Source organism: Hyaena hyaena, unplaced genomic scaffold (genome assembly GCF_003009895.1).
Source record: "Hyaena hyaena isolate Hyena2069 unplaced genomic scaffold, ASM300989v1 scaffold_212, whole genome shotgun sequence".
Taxonomy (NCBI): Eukaryota; Metazoa; Chordata; class Mammalia; order Carnivora; family Hyaenidae; genus Hyaena; species Hyaena hyaena.
In genome coordinates this window covers 140,326-163,497 of record NW_024080845.1, presented here as the reverse complement: position 1 = coordinate 163,497, position 23,172 = coordinate 140,326, and the positions used below count along the sequence as shown (strand labels likewise).

Below are 23,172 nucleotides of genomic sequence, written 5' to 3'. Positions count from 1 at the left end.
AGCTTGCTTCTTCTGATCATTGATGTAGTTTCACTCAATTTATCTGTTTTCCTATTTATTGGGTGCTTATTCCCAGGCCAGAAGGAACTGGTCCTTCTGGGCATGTCAGATGCTCTGAACACTTGATCCAAGTCACTAGAAGGAAAGCTGTTAGCTATTAATGAATTATACTGATTGTAAGTTTAAAGCCACTATTTCCACATGGTGAAGTTTGCTTTTAAAGAAGGCTCTGTGGGCACTGGGTGGCTCAGTCAGTTAAGTGTCAGGTTGTGATCTCACAGTTTGTGAATTCAAACCCACATTGGGCTCTGTGCTGACACAGCTCAGAGCCTGGAACCTACTTCAGATTCTATTGTCTCCCTCTCTCTGCCCCTCCCCTGCTTGTGCTCTGTCTCTTTCTCTCTCTCTCAAAAATAAACAAACATTAGAAAAAAATAAAGGTGGCTCAAATGAATGGATATGTTGGCTAAGTATGCTGGAGCCTGATGAGAAGGTTTTAAGAGTTTGGGGTCAATCTCATTTTTAATGATAGTACAAAGAGATGTTTCTATTATTTTCTTTCTAACACTATATCTGACAGTTTGATGGACAGCTCACTTTGGGTTTTAAGATTCACTATTTCAGATGTTGGTCAGGATTAGGCTAGATTTAGTTAGCAGTATTTGTAATCATTGCCTTTGTCTCTTAAAAGTACATGATCTGATTTTGATTCAGCCAGTAGACTTGTGTGGCCCTTGGAATGACATGTATCTAGAAATGACAGAGCTCTATTCCTTTTCTAAATACCTTTTCTAAATACCACATCTAGTGTCTCACTTGAGACCTAAGCCATGTTGTAGGGTCAACATAAAGTACATTATTTTTTTCCTCACTTTATGAATAAAGACACTGAGGGGAAGTGACTTACAGAAAGTCATGAAGAAAACCAGCCGCTGAACTTGAGAGCCAATGCCAGGTTTTCTGATGGATTTAGTCCAGCATTTCATACTAGTGTACCTGGTGGCATCTAAGGGTGTTTACCTCTGTGAAGAAGGAGGGAGGGGAATGAATACTTAACAGACATATAAAATGCTTTAAAATATTTTCTTTTAAGTATATAATCATGAATACTTTATGGAACTGGGGTGAACCCTATGTCCCTGCCATAATTTATGCCCCAGTCAGTCCACATATGGACTTGAAAATTGTATGCACCTGGGGCTGTACTCCTTGCGTGCCAGCTGGAGAGCTAAAGAAGTCAAATGGTTTCCAGTAATTTATACATTTCTTGGAATCTGTATCATATAGTGTTGAACTGACAGTATATATAACCAATTGCATGGAAATAGTTCTGAGGAGTTATTGCAGTTAGAATCCTGGTAGTTCTTCAAGTGACTAAACAAATAGATGCCATGAATTGTGTGACTTTAGATCTTGCTGGGAGGGGAGTAACGTAGAGTTACTCGGGTAAAGGCCATTGCTTGCTGATAGCATCTGATTTTGGTCATCCAGCCATGATTCTGAAGCTTGTTCAGATGGGTCTTGGGCCTCCAGAATAGGATGTACGTGAACTAGGAATAGATATATTAGAGAAAACGTATTGACTTTACTCATGTATATTTGAGTATGTTCAGGGTATCAACTCTGGACTGAGTCTTAATGTCATCACCTGCTAGTGGTATCACCTTGGACAAGCTACTCTGCCTCCCTAAGCCCTGTTTTCCTCATTGTTAAAATGGGGTTGATGACAGCGATACAGGAGTGCTGATGCATAGGGGCACATGGACCCCAATATTCATAGCAGCACTCTCAACAATAGCCAAAACATGGAAAGAGCCTAAGTGTCCATCAACTGATGAATGGATCAAGAAGATGTGGTTTATCTATACAATGGAATACTACATGGCAATGAGAAAGAATGAAATCTGGCCATGTGTAGCAACAGGGATGGAATTTGATTGTGTTATGCTGAGCGAAATAAGTCAGGCAGAGAAGGACAGGTACCATATGTTTGCACGTATGGGTGGATTAGGAGGAACTTAACGGAGGACCATGGGGGAGAAGAAGGAGAAAAATAGTTGGGGAGAGGGAGGGAGGCAAACCATGAGAGACTCTTGAATGCTGAGAACAAATTGAGGGCTGATGGGGGTCGGGGGGAGGGGAAGGGGGGTGATGGGCATGGAGGAGGGCACTTGTTGGGATGAGCAGTGGGTGTTATATGGAAACCAACTTGACAATAAACCATTAAAAAAATAAAAAATAAAATGAGGTTGATGATAATGCCAGCTCCTAGGACCATAGTGAGGGTCAATGAAATGATTCATGTATAGCACTCAGTCCAGTGCTTGGTACATAGTAAATGTTCAATAAATAGCATCATCATCATCGAGATTTCTGCATCTTGAAAAGATTCCCCAAACATTTTTAATTAATGATCACCATTCTAATTTTCTAAGTGCTGTGTTAGAGATAGCAGGGCATCAGGGGCCTCATTATAGGTCTTATCTTTATCCCCACAACAATCCTATAAGGTTGGTGTACTTGTCCCTTTTTGGAGAAGAAACTGAGGCTCAGAGCTGGGTGGCAGTAGCCTTTCCAGGATAGCTAAGCTACTAGGTGGAGGAGCCAAGATTCACACCCCAGTCTGACCCTGAAGTCTGTACTTTCCAGACCACATCGCATTGCATCTAAATGACTAAATCACTGGTTTCCTCACCACATAACACATGAAGGATGAACCTACTTGCTGGAGCAAATAGCCTCACAGTCAAAAGCCTATTTTTTCTGGGTGTCTGAATGGGAGACCCCATCATTAGTCAGTGCTTCTGGCTTCATAGAATGGCTACAGCCCAAAGGAGTGGGAATTTGCAAGCCTCCATTTGGGGAGGGTTTGGGTAACTTCCGTTCTGTGTTTCTCAACACCAAGGAGCTGGTCTTTGGCAGAATTCCGCATGCTCAGCTCTGTGGAGGTAACACTGTTAGTTCTGCAATTAGTCATTTTGCTTATCTACGTTAATCACCAGGCTTCCACCTAAACCAAATAACTGGAAGGCCCTGACTGCCATCTGGATACTTGCAAATTGTGTCATTTTCTCAAGACTCTCTGCAACTGCCTATAAAACCCTGGACTGGTGCCACTGTTTTCATAACAACTGAATGAAAATAAATTACCAACCATATCCTAATTTTGCAAATCCCTGTGCACATGTAATTGTTATTAATGGCATGTGTATATCTAGAAGGGCTACTTCATTTGTGATGTATGCATGCAGTTGCCTTCCATAATTTGTCAGCATTGGTAATGTGTACAGGTCACACACAAAGTGAGGAAATTGCTATAACTGCATTGCCATGTATTTTTGTCTTGGCTCATGGACTGTCAAGAATGAAGGCCAGTGGTTTCTAATGCCTTCATTTTTTAATGCATTGACACTGTTTATTAGCTTAAAAGAGGCTATGTCACACGTTAATCAAGAAAGGCGTCTGAACTTTCAACTGACTGGGAAAGGAGTGGTTCTTTTTAAGTCTAGAAACACTTGTGTCTAGACCTTCTGTGTTTGAGCCATTGTATTCTTTTCTGAGAAGGCAGCCCTGATTATTACTAAACTTCAGTTAATTGGAGCAGAACCAGAAACCTTAACGGTAAATTCACTGGACCTTTTTTTTTTTTTTTCCTCCTCTGGCTCTTAAGATGAAGAGGTAAGGAGTAGCAAAATAGGCTTTTTTTTTCCTCAGGGATTTATGAAACACAAACAAAACTAGCCTCCAGGAAATGACCCAGGGTCATTGCATTCGAGAACCTTAGAGTGGGAAAGGCCTGTTGAGAACATGGAGCCCAGTGCTAATCCACTGCTGGGTCCATTCAGTCTCTGTTTAAACATCTTTAGAGACAGAGAGCTCATTACCTTCTGAGTCTGTACATTCCATCTCTGTTCAGTGTGGATCATGAAAAAAATCCCTTCTTAATTACAACATTGCTTTCTGCAACTGAATAATATACAGGAATATTTTCTCATGTGTTATCTCCTTACATATTTGAAAACTTCTCTCTCCCCATCTGCTCCCACTCTGCACACACAGATGCACATGTATGCATGTGTTTGTGTGCACGCACACACACACACACACATAAACACACACTTCCCCCAGGTACTTGTTTCTCTTGGCTAGACATCCTGGTTCCTGATACTTTTCCAAATGGGACTTACTGTCCAATCTCTTTCTCTTCCTTGCTTGTTTCCACCGGACATCCTCAGTGTGCCTGGAAATCTTGAGTATTGATCAGCCCAAAGACACACTGTATAGTGCTATATCAACAAACAAGGTTTCTGTTATGTTTAACGTGCTTCCTTAGACAGAAGTAGACTAATACATTGAAAAAGACTTTTGAAATAGAGATGACAGGCTGAAGATTAATGTCTTTGTCATATAAGTAATTTATACAAATGTAAAAGAACCCTCCAAGAAGTTCTTTGATAAATGAGCAAAAGGACAGTAATAGTTCATGCACAAGGAACTATGAAAGTAAACATTATTTAAAATGTTCACTCTAATAGAAATTATAGAAGTACAAAAGGCAAATATAATAAAAAGGTGCTGTTTCATCCCTAATTGATGTCACAAATATTTTAAGGACATGATAGAACCCATTCCTAGGGATACTACAGGGAATGACACACTTCTTTTGGGAATGAGTGGACTTGTCAGTGTATATTAATGCACAAAAAAGGGTACCTGGGTGGCTCAGTTGGTTAAACCTCTGACTTTTTCAACTCAGGTCATGATCTCACAGTTTATAGGTTTGAGCCCTACATCGGAGCCCAGCTTGAGATTTTCTCTCAATCTCCCTCTCTGCCCCTCCCCAGCATGCATGCTTTCTGTCTCTCTGTCTCTCCCTCAACATAAACTTTTAAAATGAATAAAATGAAATAAAATACAAAAAAAATGTTCAAATCTCTGGACCCAGTACTCCAGTTCTTAGGGGGGAAAATACTATTCAGAGCTGTTCATAATGGTATTATTTGTGATCATGATCATGTTGTATGCTTGTGCATTTTATATGTTTCAAAGCATTTTTATATTCTTTTCCTCACCTGAGTGTAATTATCCTCATTTTAAAGATAAGGATCCCCAGAATCAGAGAGATTCAATAATTTTCCCAGGATCACACAGCTGGGCAGGGCAGAGCTGAAGCTTGAAGTCGGTTGCCTGATTTCAGTTTAGCATCCTTTCCTGCTTGTTGCTAACAGACAGAAAAGCCAACAACCTGTCTGACCTATAATGAGAGAATGGCTCCATGTACCATGGCCTCTGGCACAGGGATCAATGGCATCGTTTGGCCATTACACACTAGCTAGCAGAAATACCTTAATGTTCTTGTAAAAAAAAATAAAAAAGAAAAAATGTGAGCATAGTTACATACATGATATAACCAATTTAAAGGTATACATACATACATGGGATGTAGAGAAGTTGGGGAAGGGATGTTTCAGTCAGCACACCCTCTTCCTCTCTCACCACACTTTCTAAATTCCCAGCAGTGCTGCCTTGTTTTCTAATAGCAGTCAGGGATCTTCACATGCATTATCTCCTTTGAACCTTGCACTGGCTGAGGGAGCTGAGCAAGGCAAGGACTGTGCATTTTGTTTGTCAACTGAAGAAACAGAGATTCAGAGAGATTAGGAGGCAGAGCCAAAATATTGGGCCCTCTTTGTCCAGCCTTGACCTCTTGACACCCTGCAGTGTTGGATTAACCCAGTCATGTTCCTGAGTGAGGTTGGTGGTAAGCAGCACTATTTTGGGGGTGTTCAAAGTGAACCCCATTAAACTTAGAACACTGTATTCAGTGACCTCACCTGGGAGCCAGTGGACTGGTGGACCCATCCCTTGGCCTGCACTCCAGATTCAAGTGCAAAGCTTACTTTGTATTTGATGTGAGATTGCTGTTAAACAAGAAGCCCACAAGAAATGGATAGACAGAAACTTATGTACATGTAGAGCACATCCCTTAAAGATGTCTTCCTGAGCTCTACAGATCTAATGTTTGCAGCAGAGGTGATAATTAAATGGTAAGGAGAAATAGAGCACTTTCCCCAAGGGGACGGTTTCCGTAGATACCAAGAGAAGTTGGCAACCTGAATGAAATAAATCTAAGAGCTTATGTCAGGACCTTGAAAAAATATATTAAAAAATGTTTAGCAGGTGCCACTATTGTCAGGCTTGGAAGTTTGGAGTCTTCCTGGAGGAAGAAGCCACAGAAGAGAAAAGGGAAGCAGCCGGTGGGTGGAAAGAGATGGATCTACAGGCCTGATGGCCCAAAGGGGAACAAGTGATGGAAGCCTTCCTTCTGTGTGTTTCCTGGCTCCAACACAAGGCCAGTGCAAGCATCCCTCTCAAGTGTTATCTTACATTGAAATGCTAACATTTCATAATCCCCAAGTTACTCTGGCATGTCAAGAACGACCCCAGGCAAATAAAGAGAAGATAATTAAAGGTCACTGGTGAAGAGTATTCTAATGTTTGACTTCGCACGAGTTGGGGAGGGGTGCGGGTGGCTGTCAGTATCCTGTTAGGTTTTTTGTCTTCTTGGTTCTCACACACCTTCAGCCACCCCCCTTGCTGGTTTGTGGTTGCCTTGGGTGCTTCTGGGTGTGGTCTTGCAGAAGGGGTATGAAACCATGGTGAAGAAGGAAACAGACTATTTACAAGAGGGAAAAATTTTGATGGTAACTTAAGCGTTGGCCACAGACACATGGTAAAAAGCCATTGCCTTCCACCTCAGCTGTTTGATGGTGACTTAAATTGGACAGCTTTGAAAGACAGCACATCCGAAAAGAGGACTTGTTTTCTCTTGTCAGTTTCTGAATGCTTTGTGCCCAGGCTCTGTGGGTGGAGGAAAGGGAACTTTGCTCTGGCTCAGCATCAAGGAATGGGGACTTGCTTTGGAGGACTCTTAAATGCTTACATCTGAATTTCTTTAGCAGCATTTATTTCTAAGCTGGTTCTTGCAAGAGTCTCCCTACTAGCTGGGGACAGGACACAAGTAGAGGCTCAGAGAAGACCTCAGAGTCTTTGTTTCTGGAATGAGAAGACTGGCTTAGATATTTTCTTCCCAGATGGTGGGTTTCATACCATTTGTGGTAGCCCAGATGATACAGGAACAAGGGGATACAGAGACAAGACACAAAATAATAATTGTGACTCATTTTCTCTTTTCAGTTCTCTTCTTATTCTTCTGATCCTTCTGATCATGCTGCACAGAAAGTCTTGATTTAGAGCTAGTATGTCTTTAACACCCTTGTATCACTTGTTAATTCCTCCTTTTAACAAAGCTCAGGCCTCAGGCTTAGAAGCTTCAGGTAGGCAAGAGTTTCTAACAAGAATTTAGCAATAGGGTTCATTTTTTTTAAGTTAGTTTCTATTTATGGCAGGTGCAAGGATAGCATTCACTTTTACAATATGTTTACTTAAGTAAAAAATAAGTAAGGAAACATTACATATGTAATAGTTCACGTGATATATACATTGGCTAAAAAAATGGTCACAATGGTACTAAGAGTTTGGAAATAGTGCATTCAGTATGTTCTGAGAGCTTTTCTTTAGCTAGAGATCTGCAGCAGTAGGTTCCCAAGCTTGAGGACAGCTGCTTATAGACTAAATCTTAAATTTGGACTTTGAGCATAGGACTCAGATTTCAGATATTAAAAAATTTTTTTTAACGTTTTATTTATTATTTCTGAGAGAGAGATAGAGACAGCAGGGGAGGGTCAGAGAGAGAGGGAGACACAGAATCTGAAGCAGGCTCCAGCCTCTGAGCTGTCAGCACAGAGCGCGACGCGGGGCTCGAACCCACGAACCGTGAGATCATGACCTGAGCCGAAGTCGGATGCTTAACCGACTGAGCCACCCAGGCGCCCCCAGATATTAAAATTTTTAAATAGAAGATGGGCTTTAAGGTGTCATAGAAAATTATCCTGGACTAGATGTTAGCAAATTAAAAACAAAAAATTGGATTTCTATCCTAAGAACACAAATATTTTTTTTTTCTTTTCAAAGCTTCAAAGTGCCACAGTTTCAGCTGAAATCGTTTAACCCACCCTCTTCCTTTTCCCCTTTACCCTGAGGAAAGGATTGGACACGGTTGTATTTTATGTTGAGGCAGCCGTAGAGTATAGTGATTAGGAACTTTGATTTGAGGGGTAGACTGAGCCAAGTTTGCATCTCAAGTTAGCCCCTTGTGAGCCAGGAGACCTTGGACAGTGACTCATCCTCTGAGCCTCAGTTTCCTCCTCTGTAATTGAGAATTTCCAAGGGGACTGTGAAGATTAAATGACACAGAGGGCTTCCCCAGAGCAAATGTTCCACAACAGCAGCATCTATTGCCAATGTGCATCAGTTGAGTGGTCATCCCTATCAAGGGGTCTGCTGGGAGGTCACTCTTTCCTTTGTAGGAAATACCCACCCAAGTTCCCAGGGATTCGAGTTGGCACTGGTCATTATTTTTTTAAAAAACAAAAGATGTTCCAAGCACACTGGCAAGATTCACGTTCATTCCTGCCAGGCAGGATGAAAAAAAAAAATCTAAAAAATCTAATATGGTTTTCTGATGTTCCCAGAATGGCTTTCAAGCAGGGAGTGGGGTGTAAGCTCAGGGTAGAGAGGCAGCCTGGTCATGGGAGATGAGGAGCGTGTCACCCCTCCTAAAGGCTGGCTCACACCAGACATGCATCATCTGGGAATCTTAACCAAGCTCCAACTGCAGAGACAGACCCGGGGCAGGTGAGGAGGATTAGGTTGCTTGGGGAGTTCTTTCTGCCCCATTCATTAGCAGGGCACTTTAATTATAAATAGATCCTTTGTTAGAAATGTGGGGAAATTCCATAGCATGATGGATACAACTTGGTGAAGAGCTCAACAACTAAAAATGACCCCTATTGCTCTTGGATTGTCAGTAAATATTTATGAGACCAGACTCTATGTAACAATTTCTCCTGAGTTTAAAAGAGAAAGGCATGCTGTCTGCCCTCAACGAACTTGTACGTGAGTTTGGCCAAGTCATTCATAACCATGACATACAGGCAAGTGACTGTTAATCAGCAGAAAGAAGGAGGAGGAAGCAGGCAATCATACAGACTGGGAGAGGTCAGTACTGGAAGATGGTCATCCAGTGAGCCCTGATGCTGGATGCTCACACCACCATTCCCCAGGTGTGTCTTAACAGAGGGCAGTGCCCACTAGGGGTGCATGAGCAGGTCATCTGTGTACCTGGCTGGGCCTCTAAGATGCTTGGGCGGGGGGGGGAAGAGCCAAGAGGGGCTTCCGATTCCAGAGTGACAGGGCCTGAATGTTGAATGAACAGCTTCAGGTTTTCCGTTTCCTGCCTCAGCCTCCATTGTCCTGCCTCTACCATGTTTACTTCCGTCAGGACTCCCCCAGGGCTTAGGAAGTGAGCAGAGTGTGATTAAGAATGCAGGTCTTGCTGAGGAGCAGCCTTGGGCCCAGTCCTGGCTTCTGCCACTGTGCACACTGGCTGTGTGACCTTAGGAAAGGTTCTTAACCCCTCTGAGCCTCAGTTGCCTGCTGAGGCAACTGTAAAATGAGTTTGTTAATAGTACTAACTTAAGAGAAGTCAAGGAAATCATGCATAGAAAGCATGTTGGCACAAAGTCACCATCAGTATTATTGCTCTTACATTATAAGGAGTTGTGTTTTCTGGGAAGCCAGTGTGGGGGGTGGCAGGGAAGACATTCAAGTCAGGTAGATTTGAATTTGAATTTCAGCTCTGCCAATTAATTACAGAGTATGACTTGGGGCAAGTCACGTCACTTCTCTAAACACCTGCTGCTTCTAAGAAATGAGGTGACAGAGTTGCTGTCTGATATAGAGGACTGTGTGTGTGCCAGCACCTGAAACAGGCAGATCCCATGATCCTTGGCGCCTCCTCCTCCCCACCTGGGTTCCCCCGTTGTCTCCATTTGACAGTCAGAAGAGAAGAGTCACACCTGGGTCAGGTGTGAGATGACTTCTCTGTTTCTAGAAAATTACTAGAATCTCTGTAGGTAGGGAACCTGGCAGGATGTAATTTCATAACAATTCTGAAGGCTTTGCTGCCCCTGACATCATTCTGTGCAGCCCTGCTTTGTAAATTCAGGAGCAACCCCAAAGCCGGACCCCAAATGGTGGGGCAGGAGGAGCTGGAGCGTCTGGCCAGTGAAGGAGATTTTTTCCTCGATCCCTGGGGGTACTTAGGGAAATTTTTCCAGGGAAATCTTGGCCAGGTTAGACCCCATGTGGTCTTCCAAAGGAACCCTCCCATCTATAGATGGCTTGAGCTGAAAGACTCATGGGAACTTCACCCCTTTCTACCACAATAAATAACATTTTTCTTTTACCACAAAACTGCCTTTGTCTTTTCTGGAAACTTTCGTTGGCATCTCTTACCATTAGATCTCCAGCATTTTTTTTTACAAAACCAGTCAAATCACAGGTTTGTATCTACTTCTTGTCTTTTCAGTTGACTGCCATTGTCTATTCATTTTCTCTCTTGTGACTTGGTGATTGAAATGAGCTGCAAGTGAGGTGGGGAGTAGAGCCTGTCTCTGAGGCTCTGCCTCCTTTGTCGTGTGTGTGATACACTCTTTTTCACATTTACAAGCTTCTGAATTTTAATAGACTGTAGATAATGATACATCTGGTAGCATATTAATTGTCAGAGTTAGAAATAACACATAATCACTATGTTTCAGGGTTGCAAATGTACAGCACTGAGAGCCAGTGTTTGTTATGAGCTTTTGGGAAAAATCCATTGTTGGTGGGCATTTTTAAATTCCTGTCATTAAAAATGTGCGACAGAATAAAAACTGCCTCAAATAAAGTTAGTTTTGTGTTCTGTTTGTGCACGTGTGCATGTGGGTGCACGCGTCTGTGTGCACGCACAGACACGCATCTTCCAAGGGATAACATATTCATCGGCCCAGTTGGAGTGTGTGGGGGCAACAGAAAGGCCATATGAATCCGTTATAGATTACCTACCTCACAGCCTCCTGAACAGCATGCTCTGTACCTTATTTTTATACATACCATTGCTCAGTGGGTGGTAAGATGTCAGCTGAAAGCTGAAAACAGGAAAGTTTAAAATTTTTTTATTTTATTCCCAATTCAATCAGTCCCTTGTGGCTGTGTCACTGGTAGTTTTTTCCATTTTGAATAATCAGATTTCAATGTATTCTGTTCTCAGTTGAGAGCAGACTGTTCTAAAACCCCCAAGGGCAACCTTCCCTGGTTCTAACCAGAGGCATGTGCTGCTGAGGATGAACGTGAACCCCAATTTGATAAGTTGTGCTAGGAAGGACAGCTGGGGGCTGCCAGGAAGTGTGGCAAATGTATTTTATGTTTCTCTCTCTGGAGACCACATTTCTGCAAGTCTCGTCTGCCCAGATACCATTCTTGTCAAAAACAGAAGCTGATGGGGCTGCAAGAGAGGGGGTCCATGTTCTCATCCTGCAGACGCGGTGCCCTTGGTCAGATGTCCCTGCAGATTTTACCCAGCTGATGTATGTGGGATCCCTGGTCCCAGCCTAGTCTTTAGTCAGATGGCAGACCTGGTTGCCAGCTTTGCTTGCCTGACTGAGATGTACTTGATCATCCCAGATTCAGCTGGAACAATCTGTCTTTCCTTTGGGACATCAAGATTAAGATCTGAGCATCTTTTTTTTATTATTTCTGGGAAGGTAAGATAATGCTGAGCTTCAAAAGATAACAGGTGGATGAGAAAGAGGCATGCCAGTAGGTCTGTATGGCTCTTTCTGGAAGCCAAAGGTAACATGTTATTTTGGGAAGAAATGTCACCTTGCTCATCTGACATGGGTTGAATGCCCAGAATTCCTATCAATGTCTAATCCCACATAGAACTGGGATCTGGCAAGATTGGAGCACAGCTCTTCTAGCCCATAATTTAGCAATGTTGAGTAGGATGGAAGGGTTTTGGTGCAGACCTCAAGACCCACCTGAATCCCCTTCCCCAACTCACTCAGGTTCTTATCTTGGAATTTCATGGCTATTTTTCCTCTCATCTGACATAGCCTTGGATCTTGCCAAACCACTCCCAGTTCTGCTCTATCCAGCCAGAGCTTGACTAAACATATGATAAAACTGCAGGAAGAAAAGGAAGTCAGGAATGTGGAGTCAAAATATGTGGTCTCATAGCAGCCCAAGGTGTAGTGGCAGGAACACGTCATCAGTGAGATTTGTGGTGCGGCAGGTAACAGGGAGCTTCAGCTTTATCCTTGGGAGGCCCAGGGGAGAATCTAGTGCTGCAGGAATGAATGAAGGCAGGCGAGCAGGCTGGGGAAGGGACCACATCTCTCCTTGGGCATCTGGAATAAGGGCAATAATCTGATACAGGGAGTAAATTATAGGGCAGGCTTGTACCAAGCACATTACCTACATGATCTCATATCATCTTCCTAAAAACCCTGTGAGGGGGCAGGAGAGTCACCCCCCACTTCACAGAGGAGGAGACCAAGTCCATGAAGGTAACATTGTTGATCTGGGGTCATAGGGCATTGTGCTCTGGCCAGAAAGGTTGGCTTATATTACATCCTTAGATCCTTTGCAAAGGATCAACACATTCTTTTGGCCGGAGTGATAAGAACTTTGTGAGCTTAGTCTAAACTCTGGGGAAGCCTCTGCAAATATCCTTAAAGTATTCTTGAAGTCTGTACATAGCAGCTCCCAAACCTGGAAGCAGGAGTGAAATCCCCAGTGGCATTCTTTCCTACCTCCCCTCCAACTCAGTCCCAGGGGAAGCCAGGGAATCCCTTTTATAGAGATAAACAAATGCAGAATTTATATCCCACCCAAGGGTTTCCAAGAAGTCAGTAGGAAATGACTGAATGTGAAACCCCAGAATCACAGTGGCCTTCCTCTGGGCCCTGTGGCTATGATTAGGTCATCAGTGTCACCTCCAGGTGCCTCGTTGTCATTCTGCAACCAGGGACATGTGCTTTGACCCCATTTTCTAGACCTACGGATGAGTGTGGCATGGTGGGCACATCACTTCTGTGGCATTCTTCCCAAAAATGCATAACCCGAATCTAACCATGAGAAAATACCTTCTGGGCCCAAAGCTGGCCTTCTCTTAAGGGCCGCAGAGGTATGACTCTGTTGGCAGCCCTTATTGTTTTTCAGGAGGCCGAACTCTTGAAGTGCTTGAGCCTTGAGCATCTGGCCCCATCTGCCTCAAAAAAGTAAAAGTTTTGCTTGACGTTCAGAAGGCAGATGTGGAATCAGGGACAGCAGAGAGAGCTAAATATTTGGCTTTCTCTTTCTCTGAAGGTCCATAGTGCCATGTCTGGGCATGACCAAAATGAGTTTCAGGCGATGGGTTGGCATTTGCTAAAAGGAACTTAACTGGGGTGTGGGTGTGCACTTCTCCTCTGCCCAAGGTTAATAGTAACATCCTGTGTAAGAGAATTTGAATGTGGTCTTCTACTAAACTCCAATATTTTAGGGCTATTTATTAGATGTGTTTAATCTTGGGCCAATTTAACCAGTAGCAGACTAATAAAATAACAAATTTGGGCTTGCTGCCAGAACAAATGTTGACTTACCCTTATAATGTTGACTGAAACGAATATCTTTGAAAGTAATTGAGGAGTGAAACGTTTGCCAAAAATACAGTGTCTGAAAGAGTGGTTCTGTTTTATTTTACTGGCACTGCTAAGAGATTATGTTTGTAACCTAGGCTGCTGCCTGCTTTAGAGAGTTTCATGTTTTACCAAACTATTTCCCAAGGTTCATTTCTTTTTTTCACCCCATCACCATCATTCAGCAAAAATGAATTTCTCCAAGGCAGACAAGCCGGGACAGCTATTTCTCCAATGTAGGGCACAGATTCAATGATAACCAGAAGAATAAAGATTATGCATTGCTTGAGGTCTGCCCTCAGAAACAAAATGGTTTGCCTTGAACATTAGCCTTCTCAGAGTTCTGTAGTAAAATTAATTGCGTCTGCAGGGTAGACTGGATGAAATCCAGCTCCCTTACCCCACACCACCCCCTTCCCTTTGCCATTTAGTTTATACGAAAACTAAGGAACTACAGCATTTTGCCAGCATGTGTTGTAGACTTGAAGGAAACAGGAAGGCCTGGAGGAAATGAAGCAGGATGACCACAGAAGTTATCATAAAGTGTGATTTCTTTCGATGCTCATTTTTTAATTTGCTTTTTATGGGAGACTGTGTTTGGTGCAGGGATGGAGCAGGCTTTCAGAGGTTCATGCCAGCATTGTTTCAGCTTAGTCCCATGGCCTCCTGGTGCCTCCCCCTTCATCAGGCCTTCCCAAAAGCAACCACCTCACAGTCAGACTTTGGTCAGATGCCGTAGGTGTTAACTGGCTTGGGCAGAGAAGACTTGATGTTCAGGGAATAAATATAATCTCTCCAACCTTCTTGTGTTCAGTTTTAGGGCTGTGAGAGCTGATAGTTTAATTTGTGGATTTGCGCAGACCATCTTGTGACAGACATCTCTGTCATCTGCTGTTTAGTAGTTCCATGAGAGGAGGCTGCAGAAATTGTTGAATCACAGCATAGCAAATCTAATACCCTGTCTGCAGCTTGGCCATGAGACTGAACTAACTCAGAATGGTCTGGTTTATTTATCCAGACTTTCCAAACTCTTCCTTAGCAAGCAAAAATACAAAAACAAAAATAAAAATAAATGAACAAAAACCGCATACTTTTTTTTAATAAAAGAAATTGAGAAGGTTTTCTTAAGCATCTTTTATGGAGAAAATTGGGCCATTTTATCAAAGTGGAAATCAAATTTCCCCTGGATGCACAGTGCAGGACAACTAGATTGTGGGAGAGAATAAGCACAAGGGTGTGGCCCCATCTTTGAGATTAGCTGAGAGAACATATCAAGGATCCCTTCAGGAGCTGTTCCCTGTGGTTTGTCAAAGTCCACAAAGTCTGTAGCCCTTTTGTTGAAACCACTGATAAGAATCTCTAAAGGAAAATTGTAGTTCTGAGTTTGAAGACCTTTTGCTCACCTTGTGGGTTAGAAACCAATAATTTTGAAATGCATTTGGCCTAATCAATGAAGCCAGGTTTCCGTTGGAATTTGGGCCTCATTATTTGCCTTTCAATTTCTGGTAACAGATGACACCAGGTCAGTTAGCTCCGTGCCAGGGAAAAGAGAGCAGAAAAAATTTTTTTCATGGAAAATTTGGAGTTGAAACTATTATTTCATTATTGTCTTTTTCTATTTTGGAAAAAAAAAAAAGTAAGATGAAGAGTCACTTGCCAGCTCCAAAGAAGCTCCCGTTACTGTTCCTATAGCCCCCATCCCCTTGCTTTCTGTGTCTGGAGGCTGGAGGCTTTTCCAGGCGCCTCCGTGTACTACACGGCCCTTGGTCCACTGTGCCCTGCCTGCTGATCATCTGCCCCTCTCCTTGCCCACCCCAGCCATCACTGACTCTCTTGGGTATTTTGCCTGAATCAGCCTTTGGTTCTCCCTGTTGAGCCAGGAGACATACCCCACCACCACCACGTGGCTGATACATGTACACATCAGTGAAGCCAGTTTTGCAAATGCTGGGTACACAGTCACAGAGTTAGATTTAAAAGGGTGCATGTAGTCACAATGTATCTCTTCGAATATATGTAATAATTACAAAGGGAATAGTAACTTTACAGGGAGAGATCTCGCAGATACCACCTGTATTAATTTCCTAGGGCATCTGCAACAAAGTACCACAAGCTGGGTGGCTTAGAACAAGAGAAAATTATTTCTCACTGTTTTGGAGACCAGAAGCCTGAAATCAAGATATTGACTGGCCATGCTTCCTCTGACACCTGCAGGGGAATGCTTCCTTGCCTCTTCCTAGCTTCTGGTATTTGCTGTCAATCCTTAGGTATATCACTCTAGTTGCAGCCTCCATCATTACATTGCCTTCTCCCTTTGTGTCTTTAGATTTCCCTTCTATAAGGACACCAGTGACTGGATTTAGGACATACTCTAATCTAGTATGACATCATCCTAACTGATTATATCTGCAAAGTTCCTATTTCCAAATAAGGTCGTTTTCACAGGTTTAGGGGTAGAATCTCTACATATGTTTTTAGGGGTATACAATTCAAGCCATGACACCACCTTAGCCAAATGGTCAAGGTTACCATCACCAGCAATAAGATAATGTTACCCTGATATGATGTACCAAAAAGGACACATCACTTCTGAGGTGTTCCTGCCAAAAATGCATAATCTTAATTTAATCGTGAGAAAACATCAGACAGATCTAAACTGAGACATTTAGCAAAATAATTGACCAGTACTCTTCAAAAGTGTCAGTGTCATAAAGGACAGACTGAGGAACTGTCACGGATTAGAGGAACCTGTAGATATATGACACTGAAGTATAAATGTGAGATTCTGGATTGGATCCTGAAACAGAAAAAAGGCATTAGTGGGAAGACTGATGAAATTCTAGAAAATCCTTTAATAGTTTAGTTAATATTATTATAACAATGTTAATATCTTAGATTTGATAAATGGGCTATGGTTATGTAAGATGTTAACTTTAAGGAAGGGGGTACAGAGTGCACGGGAACATTCTGTACTATTCTTGCAACTCTTCCATGAATCTAAAATTATTTCAAGATCAATCTATTTAAAAAAGAGAATGCATATATTGGGTGATTAGATAAATTCACTTGTTCTTAGCGGCAAAGGGGAAAGGGGAGAGAAATAACCTAGTAAAAACATACCAATTTGTGAGTTCAATTTTAGGCTGTGTTCATGGAAAGCTTGCTTTTCACAAGGCAGTGTGCTTTGCGCTCATTGTCTCTTGGGTAGAATAGTGTAGCTGAGGTGTGTGGTCCAAGATATGCTGCACATCTTGCCTATGCCCCCAGAGATAGATGACCTGTGTAAGTACTTATGCTCATTGAGCCTCAGCTTACTCCTCTGTAAAATGAGCATAATGGTTATTAGTTCTCTCATTGGATGTTCTGAAGATGCCATGAGCAAATCCATGCAAAGCTGTCAGCCCAGTGCCTGACACAGATTATATGCTCTTAAAGAATTAAAATGATAGCTCTTACCCACAATTTTCACAACTGCATTACAAGAGAATTCTTTCCTTATTCTTCAGTTGAAGAAACTGTGGGTAAGTAACTTGCTCAAAATCACACAGATAGAATGTATGACAGCCACACACACACACGCACACACAGAGAGAGAGAGAGAGAGAGAAATGATAGGTTTTTTAAATATGGTTCATTTTCAATCATTTGGTTAGAAAAACATTGGGTAAGAGAACCTGCAGGAATATCTTGTCGTTGAGGGACAAGATACAAAGCAGCCTCTGGTCCCCCAAAGGGGAGGGGTGGAGCCATCTGAAGGACAGCGAGGACTTGGAGGGGGCACAGGCAAGAGTAAACGAATTGGCCAGTCAGTGAGAAACCCTGAAAGGATGGGAAGGCCTTGACAATAGGAGGTGTCAAAATAAGTGAGAACACCATAATATTTATGGTGGCTTAGAAGTTTTGAAGGGTGAGAATCTTGGGCATAAACTATAAGACAGCCTGAACCAGCCTTTGTTCGTAAGGATGGGGGTGGTAAAGTCAAGGCAGTCATGTTGTCATGAGTTTACATTTATTTGGCTGGAGAGAGGCAGAATAAGAGGGAAGGTCTAGCAAGAATGGGAAGTCTTTGCCTTCTTAGTAGAAGATGGTGCTGTCGTGCTGTTGTAGGAATGGAGAGAAAAACATGCATTTGAGAGGCAGAATTGGAGAAAGGAAAGCACACTCACAGATTAAAATAAATCCAACAGAACAGAGGTCTCCCCTCCCCAGGCAGGCCAACCTTGGATGACTCCTATTTTCTCTGTATGTTTCTACATCTGATTTGACCTCCACGAGAATGTTTTATGTCATGGAGCCCTGTGATTGGCAGCTTGTTGATAGCTTTCTTAATGAGAACAAATAAAAAACCAGTCAGTAACATAAAGCAGATTTCAGAGAGTCTGATGGCTGAGTCTATGCCTCTCCATGGGTTCACTCATCTTTAAGTTTGAATGTTTCAGGGTAGCTCTCTCAGCGTTTGATTTCCCAGCTACGTGGCCTATGTTAGTTGAAAATTACTGAAATTCAGTAGTGGGATTTTTCTTTTCATTTTACCAAATTTTTTCTAATTATGTTCAATTCTAGATAATGCCTATCATCTGTCTCTTTCAGTATCCTTTCTCTCTCGGTCCTCACTAACATCTGATGTATAGATCTTTGATGGCATCTGTCTGCTCACTGATATATTTGCAAAATGGTTCTCTGTCCATTAAAATAAACCCTTGTATATCTAGCATTTTGACTGCATCCCACGGGCAAGACTGCATAGTGGGTCCCCTGTGCCCAGCCCCCATCTTTGACAGTTACCAACCTGTGATCAGCCTTGTTTCCTACACATCCCCACTCCCTATCCCTGTATTACTGTGAAGCAGATCCCAGATATCCCATTATTTTATTTGTCCCTTATTTGTAACCATCAGTGGTTAGGGAAAGTTTGGGTCATGTTTGGGCCAATATGTTTGGAAAGCTAAGACAATAAAGTGTAGTGGGACAGGTTTTACTCACATAACAGATAAGTCAGATATATATCTCCTGCTTACCAGGGGAGGACTCTGCTTAGCTAGCTCCAGAAACAATAAGCCTATGCCCTCTCCAGAGTGTGATGATTATCTAAGTGTGCCTTGGGAGGTTGCTGTAGCTGGGAGTCTTTGGGCATGTCACAGTAGAAAAGCTGAGGCTGAGGACCACTGACCCAGGAAATGACCATTGTAAAGTCAGAAGTTGTGTTGAGCAGTGGTCTGCAAACTATGGCCCACAAGCCAAATATAGCCTACTTCCTGTGGTCTTCGAGGAAAGAATGGTTCCTATTTACAGTGGTTGAAAAAAGCAAAATAATATTTTGTGACATGTAAAACCTATATGGAATTCAAATTTTAATCTCTATAAATAAAGGTTTAAAAGAACATAGTCACATTCATTTATTTACATACTATTTAAGACTAATGGCAGAGATGAGTAGTCATGACCGAGGCTAGATGCCCACAAAACCTAAAATATTTACCATCTGGTCCCTTATACCAAGCTGTAAGGCATTGGCTCTGAAGCCAGCCTGCCTAGGTTTAAATCCTGGCTACCTTTTGTCAGTGACTTTAAGCATATCACTCATCTTTTGCCTCATAATAGTAACCACCTTTCAGGGCTGTTAGGAGGAATAAATTAGTAGATATCTATAAAGCATTAAAGGGAGTCCCTGCAATAAATATGAGACTATTATTACTATTATTATCATTTCATAATGCTAGGGCTTCTCAACCAGTCTGAAATTAGAACTTCCTGTTTAATGTGAGGATGATGAAAGCCTTCTAGAGGGGTACTAGGTGGATTAACCATGACCCCTGGGTGTGCAGGTCCCATCACACCTCCTGTCAAACAGATGGAGCCCTGCCTAAGGCTTCCCTGGTATTTTCAAACATTTGAAAGCCTTTTATGAGCCCATTAACTCATAGGCGAAAGCATCTGCTAGCAGTTGATTCTCATCAGGGGTATAACAGCCAAGAGCAGTGTTGTCCTGCAGTAGAGTGGGCAGTTCTGTGCTGATGGATGCATTTCTCACCCTCTTGGGCTGGGTTTGTGCTAAGTGAAGGTAGTCACAGGGCAGCTACAAACATGATAAGGAAAACCCTTCTTTTGTGCCCCAACCCCACCCTAGGTGCAAAAATGAAATGCAGGGAGAATGAGTGATGGTTTCCTATATTCCATATCTATTATAGTGGAATCATTTTTGAAGAATAAAAAGTTATGCTAGATTATATTGATATGATAGGTACTTTCTTACAGGCATATAATCTGCTTTGGCTTTTACCTGATAGGAGGTAAGAATGAGGAGAGGGAGAAAATCACTATCTCCCCTAGGGAAGGAATATTAAAGTCTATTTAATAAAATCTCACATTAAAAATAAAATGTCGGGGGAAAGGGAGAAAGGCAAACCATGAGAGACTCTTGAATGCTGAGAACAAACTGAGGACTCATGGGTGTGGGTGTGGGGGGAGATGGGCATGGAGGAGGACACTTGTGGGGAAGAGCACTGGGTGTTATATGGAAACCAACTGGACAATAAACTATTTGTAAAAAAAAAAAAAAAAAAAAAAAAGGACTCGATCTATATTACTGAGCACAAATATTCTTTATTAAAGATATTTAACTTTTTTAAAAAATATTTTTATTTATTTCTAGGAGAGAGAGAGAGCATGAGCAGGGGAGGGTCAGAGAGAGAGGGAGGTACAGGCTCTGAAATAGGCTCCAGGCTCTGAGCTGGCAGTCAGCACAGAGCCCGACGTGGGGCTCGAACCCACGAACCGCGAGATCATGACCTAAGCGAAAGTCGGACGCTTAACCGACTAAGCCACCCAGGCGCCCCTATTAAAAATACTTAAAACCAAAAAAATAAAAAAAATAAAAAATAAGATGTCATTGAGTGCTTTATTATTTATTTATTTATTTGTATTTCAAACACAAGAGATGTTTTAAATTGCTGTGCCAGTTCACTTATGAAAATATGTGACCTCCATCCTTTTTTCTTCATTGTCTCCTTTCCTTCCTTCTACCTCTCCCTTTTTTTCCTCTTTCCTTGTCCTCTGAAAAGATACAGAGAAAACATTTGATAAAGGTCAATATGCCTTCATTATGAAAATTCACAGCAAACTTAGCATAGAATGGAGCTCTTCCTCCTTGATAAAGGGTATCTCACCCATGCTTTCAGCAATGGTCTCAGAAAGACCATTCATAATGATGAAATCTTCATAATAAGCACGTTAGAATCAAGAACTACTCTAGTGTGCCCACTATCTCAGCTTGGAATAAATAATATGCAGGTGGTCCTAGCTAGTGCAATAAGACAAGAAAAGCAAAAAAAAAAAAAAAAAACAAACAAACAAACCTATAAGGCCTAGAAAAGATGAAGCAAAACATTTTTATTCAGAAAATACTGCCAACACACAGTACTCAATGCCTTTTTCTTTTTTCTGTTTTTTTACCTTTTTAGTGAGATGCCCTCCTGCCCTGTCTTAAAACTGCATAGTGGGGGTGGTATCTGCACTTGAAACAGATGGGCTTAGCACTGACCTTGCCCAGCTTGGTCTGGCAGCTGAGTTGTCTCTGCAGGTTGTACTCTGTCATCTCTTTGTAAAGCCTGAAAGCATCCTTGGAATTGCATTTGCTAGTTTTCGGTAGAGCTATTTACCTAGAATCTGGAAACATTTTCCCTCAGGGCTCTTTTTAGATAGCAGTAAAATGCAGCTGGAGACATACTGAGTAAATGGAAAAGAAAAATCAAATTAGGCCAAGAATTTTTTTAATCTCCTATTCTCACTGAAGCCCTCAAGGAGAAACCATAATTCATACTTTGCTCAGGTGGGTCAGGCATAAAGCGTCCTCAGTAGATCCAATAACCTGCAAGTGCTATGGTTTTAAAATTGTACCTGCCTGCTGTGCTGGATCACAGCCTCATATCAGGCAGCAACGGTTTCTAGTTCAATTGTTCGTTACTTGGGAATGTCAGATAGCCAGAGAGGAGCTGATATTTACTTCCAAAGGCCAAAGCCTTAGGAAAGGAGTTTTAATTGCGATCTCATGTAGCAGCGCCACATGCAGCCTGCAGAGGGGCTGGCATTTGCAGTGTGCATATATCTCCTAGCTGTGTAGGAAACACCCATCGACTGGGTCATATAAAATGGGCAGCAAAGTCAGCGGAACCTTAGAAAAGATGACACAGCAAGGGGAACAGAACTGAATCTTCCCCCATTCTGCCAAGCGTGCAATGCTCCCTCCACCTTTTTAAAGCAAGAGAACCAAGTTGGCATTTGCCCCTTCGGCATTCCCCTTCTAATACAGGATCTGTGATCCAGCACCCGTAGCCATTAAAAATCCGGGGATGAGTCTCCGGGCTCCGAGGTGCCTGCAGGATTGTCTAAGACCAAGTCCTGCTGCACTGTGAAATCCCTCCTCATTTGCTGCAATGCAGTTTGTGCCACCAAAGTTGGTAATATCACAACTCTGGCATTTCCAGCCCAAAGCAGGAGGTATTTAGAGAAATTCAGGGGATGTCAAGAGGGTGTGTGTGTGTGTGTGTTTAATTTGCTGATGATGCAGCTGTGACGTAAAAAATATTTTAAAAATCCTCCTCTGGGCACAGATGCTCAGGAGCCAGGCACTGGACAGGAAGCATCCTAAAGGACACTGTCACCTGGAAGCAGAAGGGCTATTGGATCTTTCTCTTCAGCCCTTAAATAATATTAATGTGATGGCCCTCGTATTGAGAGATTCATCTTTTGCATTTTGGAACTGAACCTTCCCAGTGTTCGGAGAGTTTCCTACTGTCTGTTCAACTTAGTATGCCAAGAAGCTGGAGAGGTCCCCGGCAGCCCTGATTCATTCTGTCTTGGAAAAGTATTTCACTGCTTCGAGAAATCATGAAGTCAATCCTGGCAACATCGTGGAATTATTTGCACTTTTTTTTTTCTTCAGTCTTTTAATTTTTCTATTTAAATGCCAGAAAAGTTGGGTCTGTTTCCAAGAGGGCTTTTGATACCTGAGATTGGCAAAGGCACAAAATGACATGAGAGTTTCTCGGCAGAATTCCAGATTCAGGCAAGATTTTACCAAGCACCTACTATGTTCAAAACTCCCTGCAGGAATGTCTTGGAGAATCTGAAGTCCTGGCCTAACCCTCAAAACTTTCAAAGCAATGGCTGAAAAAGAAAGATGAGCATCTTGAGGCTCCCTCTGGAAATGGTTGAGGTTCACTACAGCAATTGGCAAGTTTGGCTTTTTCCATCAAAATTTGGTGTCTTCATGTGCTGTCCGGCATCTACTGCAGGTCAGATGGACCTTAGGAAGGCAAGGGTAACTGCTCTCTTTGTCTTTGTAAAATGTTTGTCTGTCATGTCCTTCTTTCTCACAGTTGTTTTTATGTAATCCTCGTCTGCAAAGTCACTGAAATGGGTAGTCTCCCTCTCAGCCATCAGCTTGGTTTGGGATAACTTTGCAGATTTGCAAGTTTTATTTTGCATGTTTTACGTGGAGGTGATTTTCAAAACTTGTGGCTATATGAATTACAAAAACCGATGCCCA

General features: G+C 42.3%; 1 protein-coding gene across 4 annotated transcripts in view; it reads left to right on the top strand.

Annotated features, from left to right (window-relative positions):
- The window catches only part of ARHGEF3 (Rho guanine nucleotide exchange factor 3), a 271,390-nt gene that overhangs the window by 202,914 nt on the left and 45,304 nt on the right, over positions 1-23,172 (top strand). Inside the window, exon 2 of one of the 4 annotated variants that reach the window (XM_039242447.1) lies at positions 22,734-22,944. The exons of the other annotated variants lie outside the window; for them this stretch is intronic. Coding sequence (XP_039098378.1) covers positions 22,804-22,944 — 141 coding nt within the window. The 5' untranslated portion in view covers positions 22,734-22,803. The remainder of the gene's footprint in view (positions 1-22,733; positions 22,945-23,172) is intronic. 4 annotated transcript variants of the gene reach the window in all.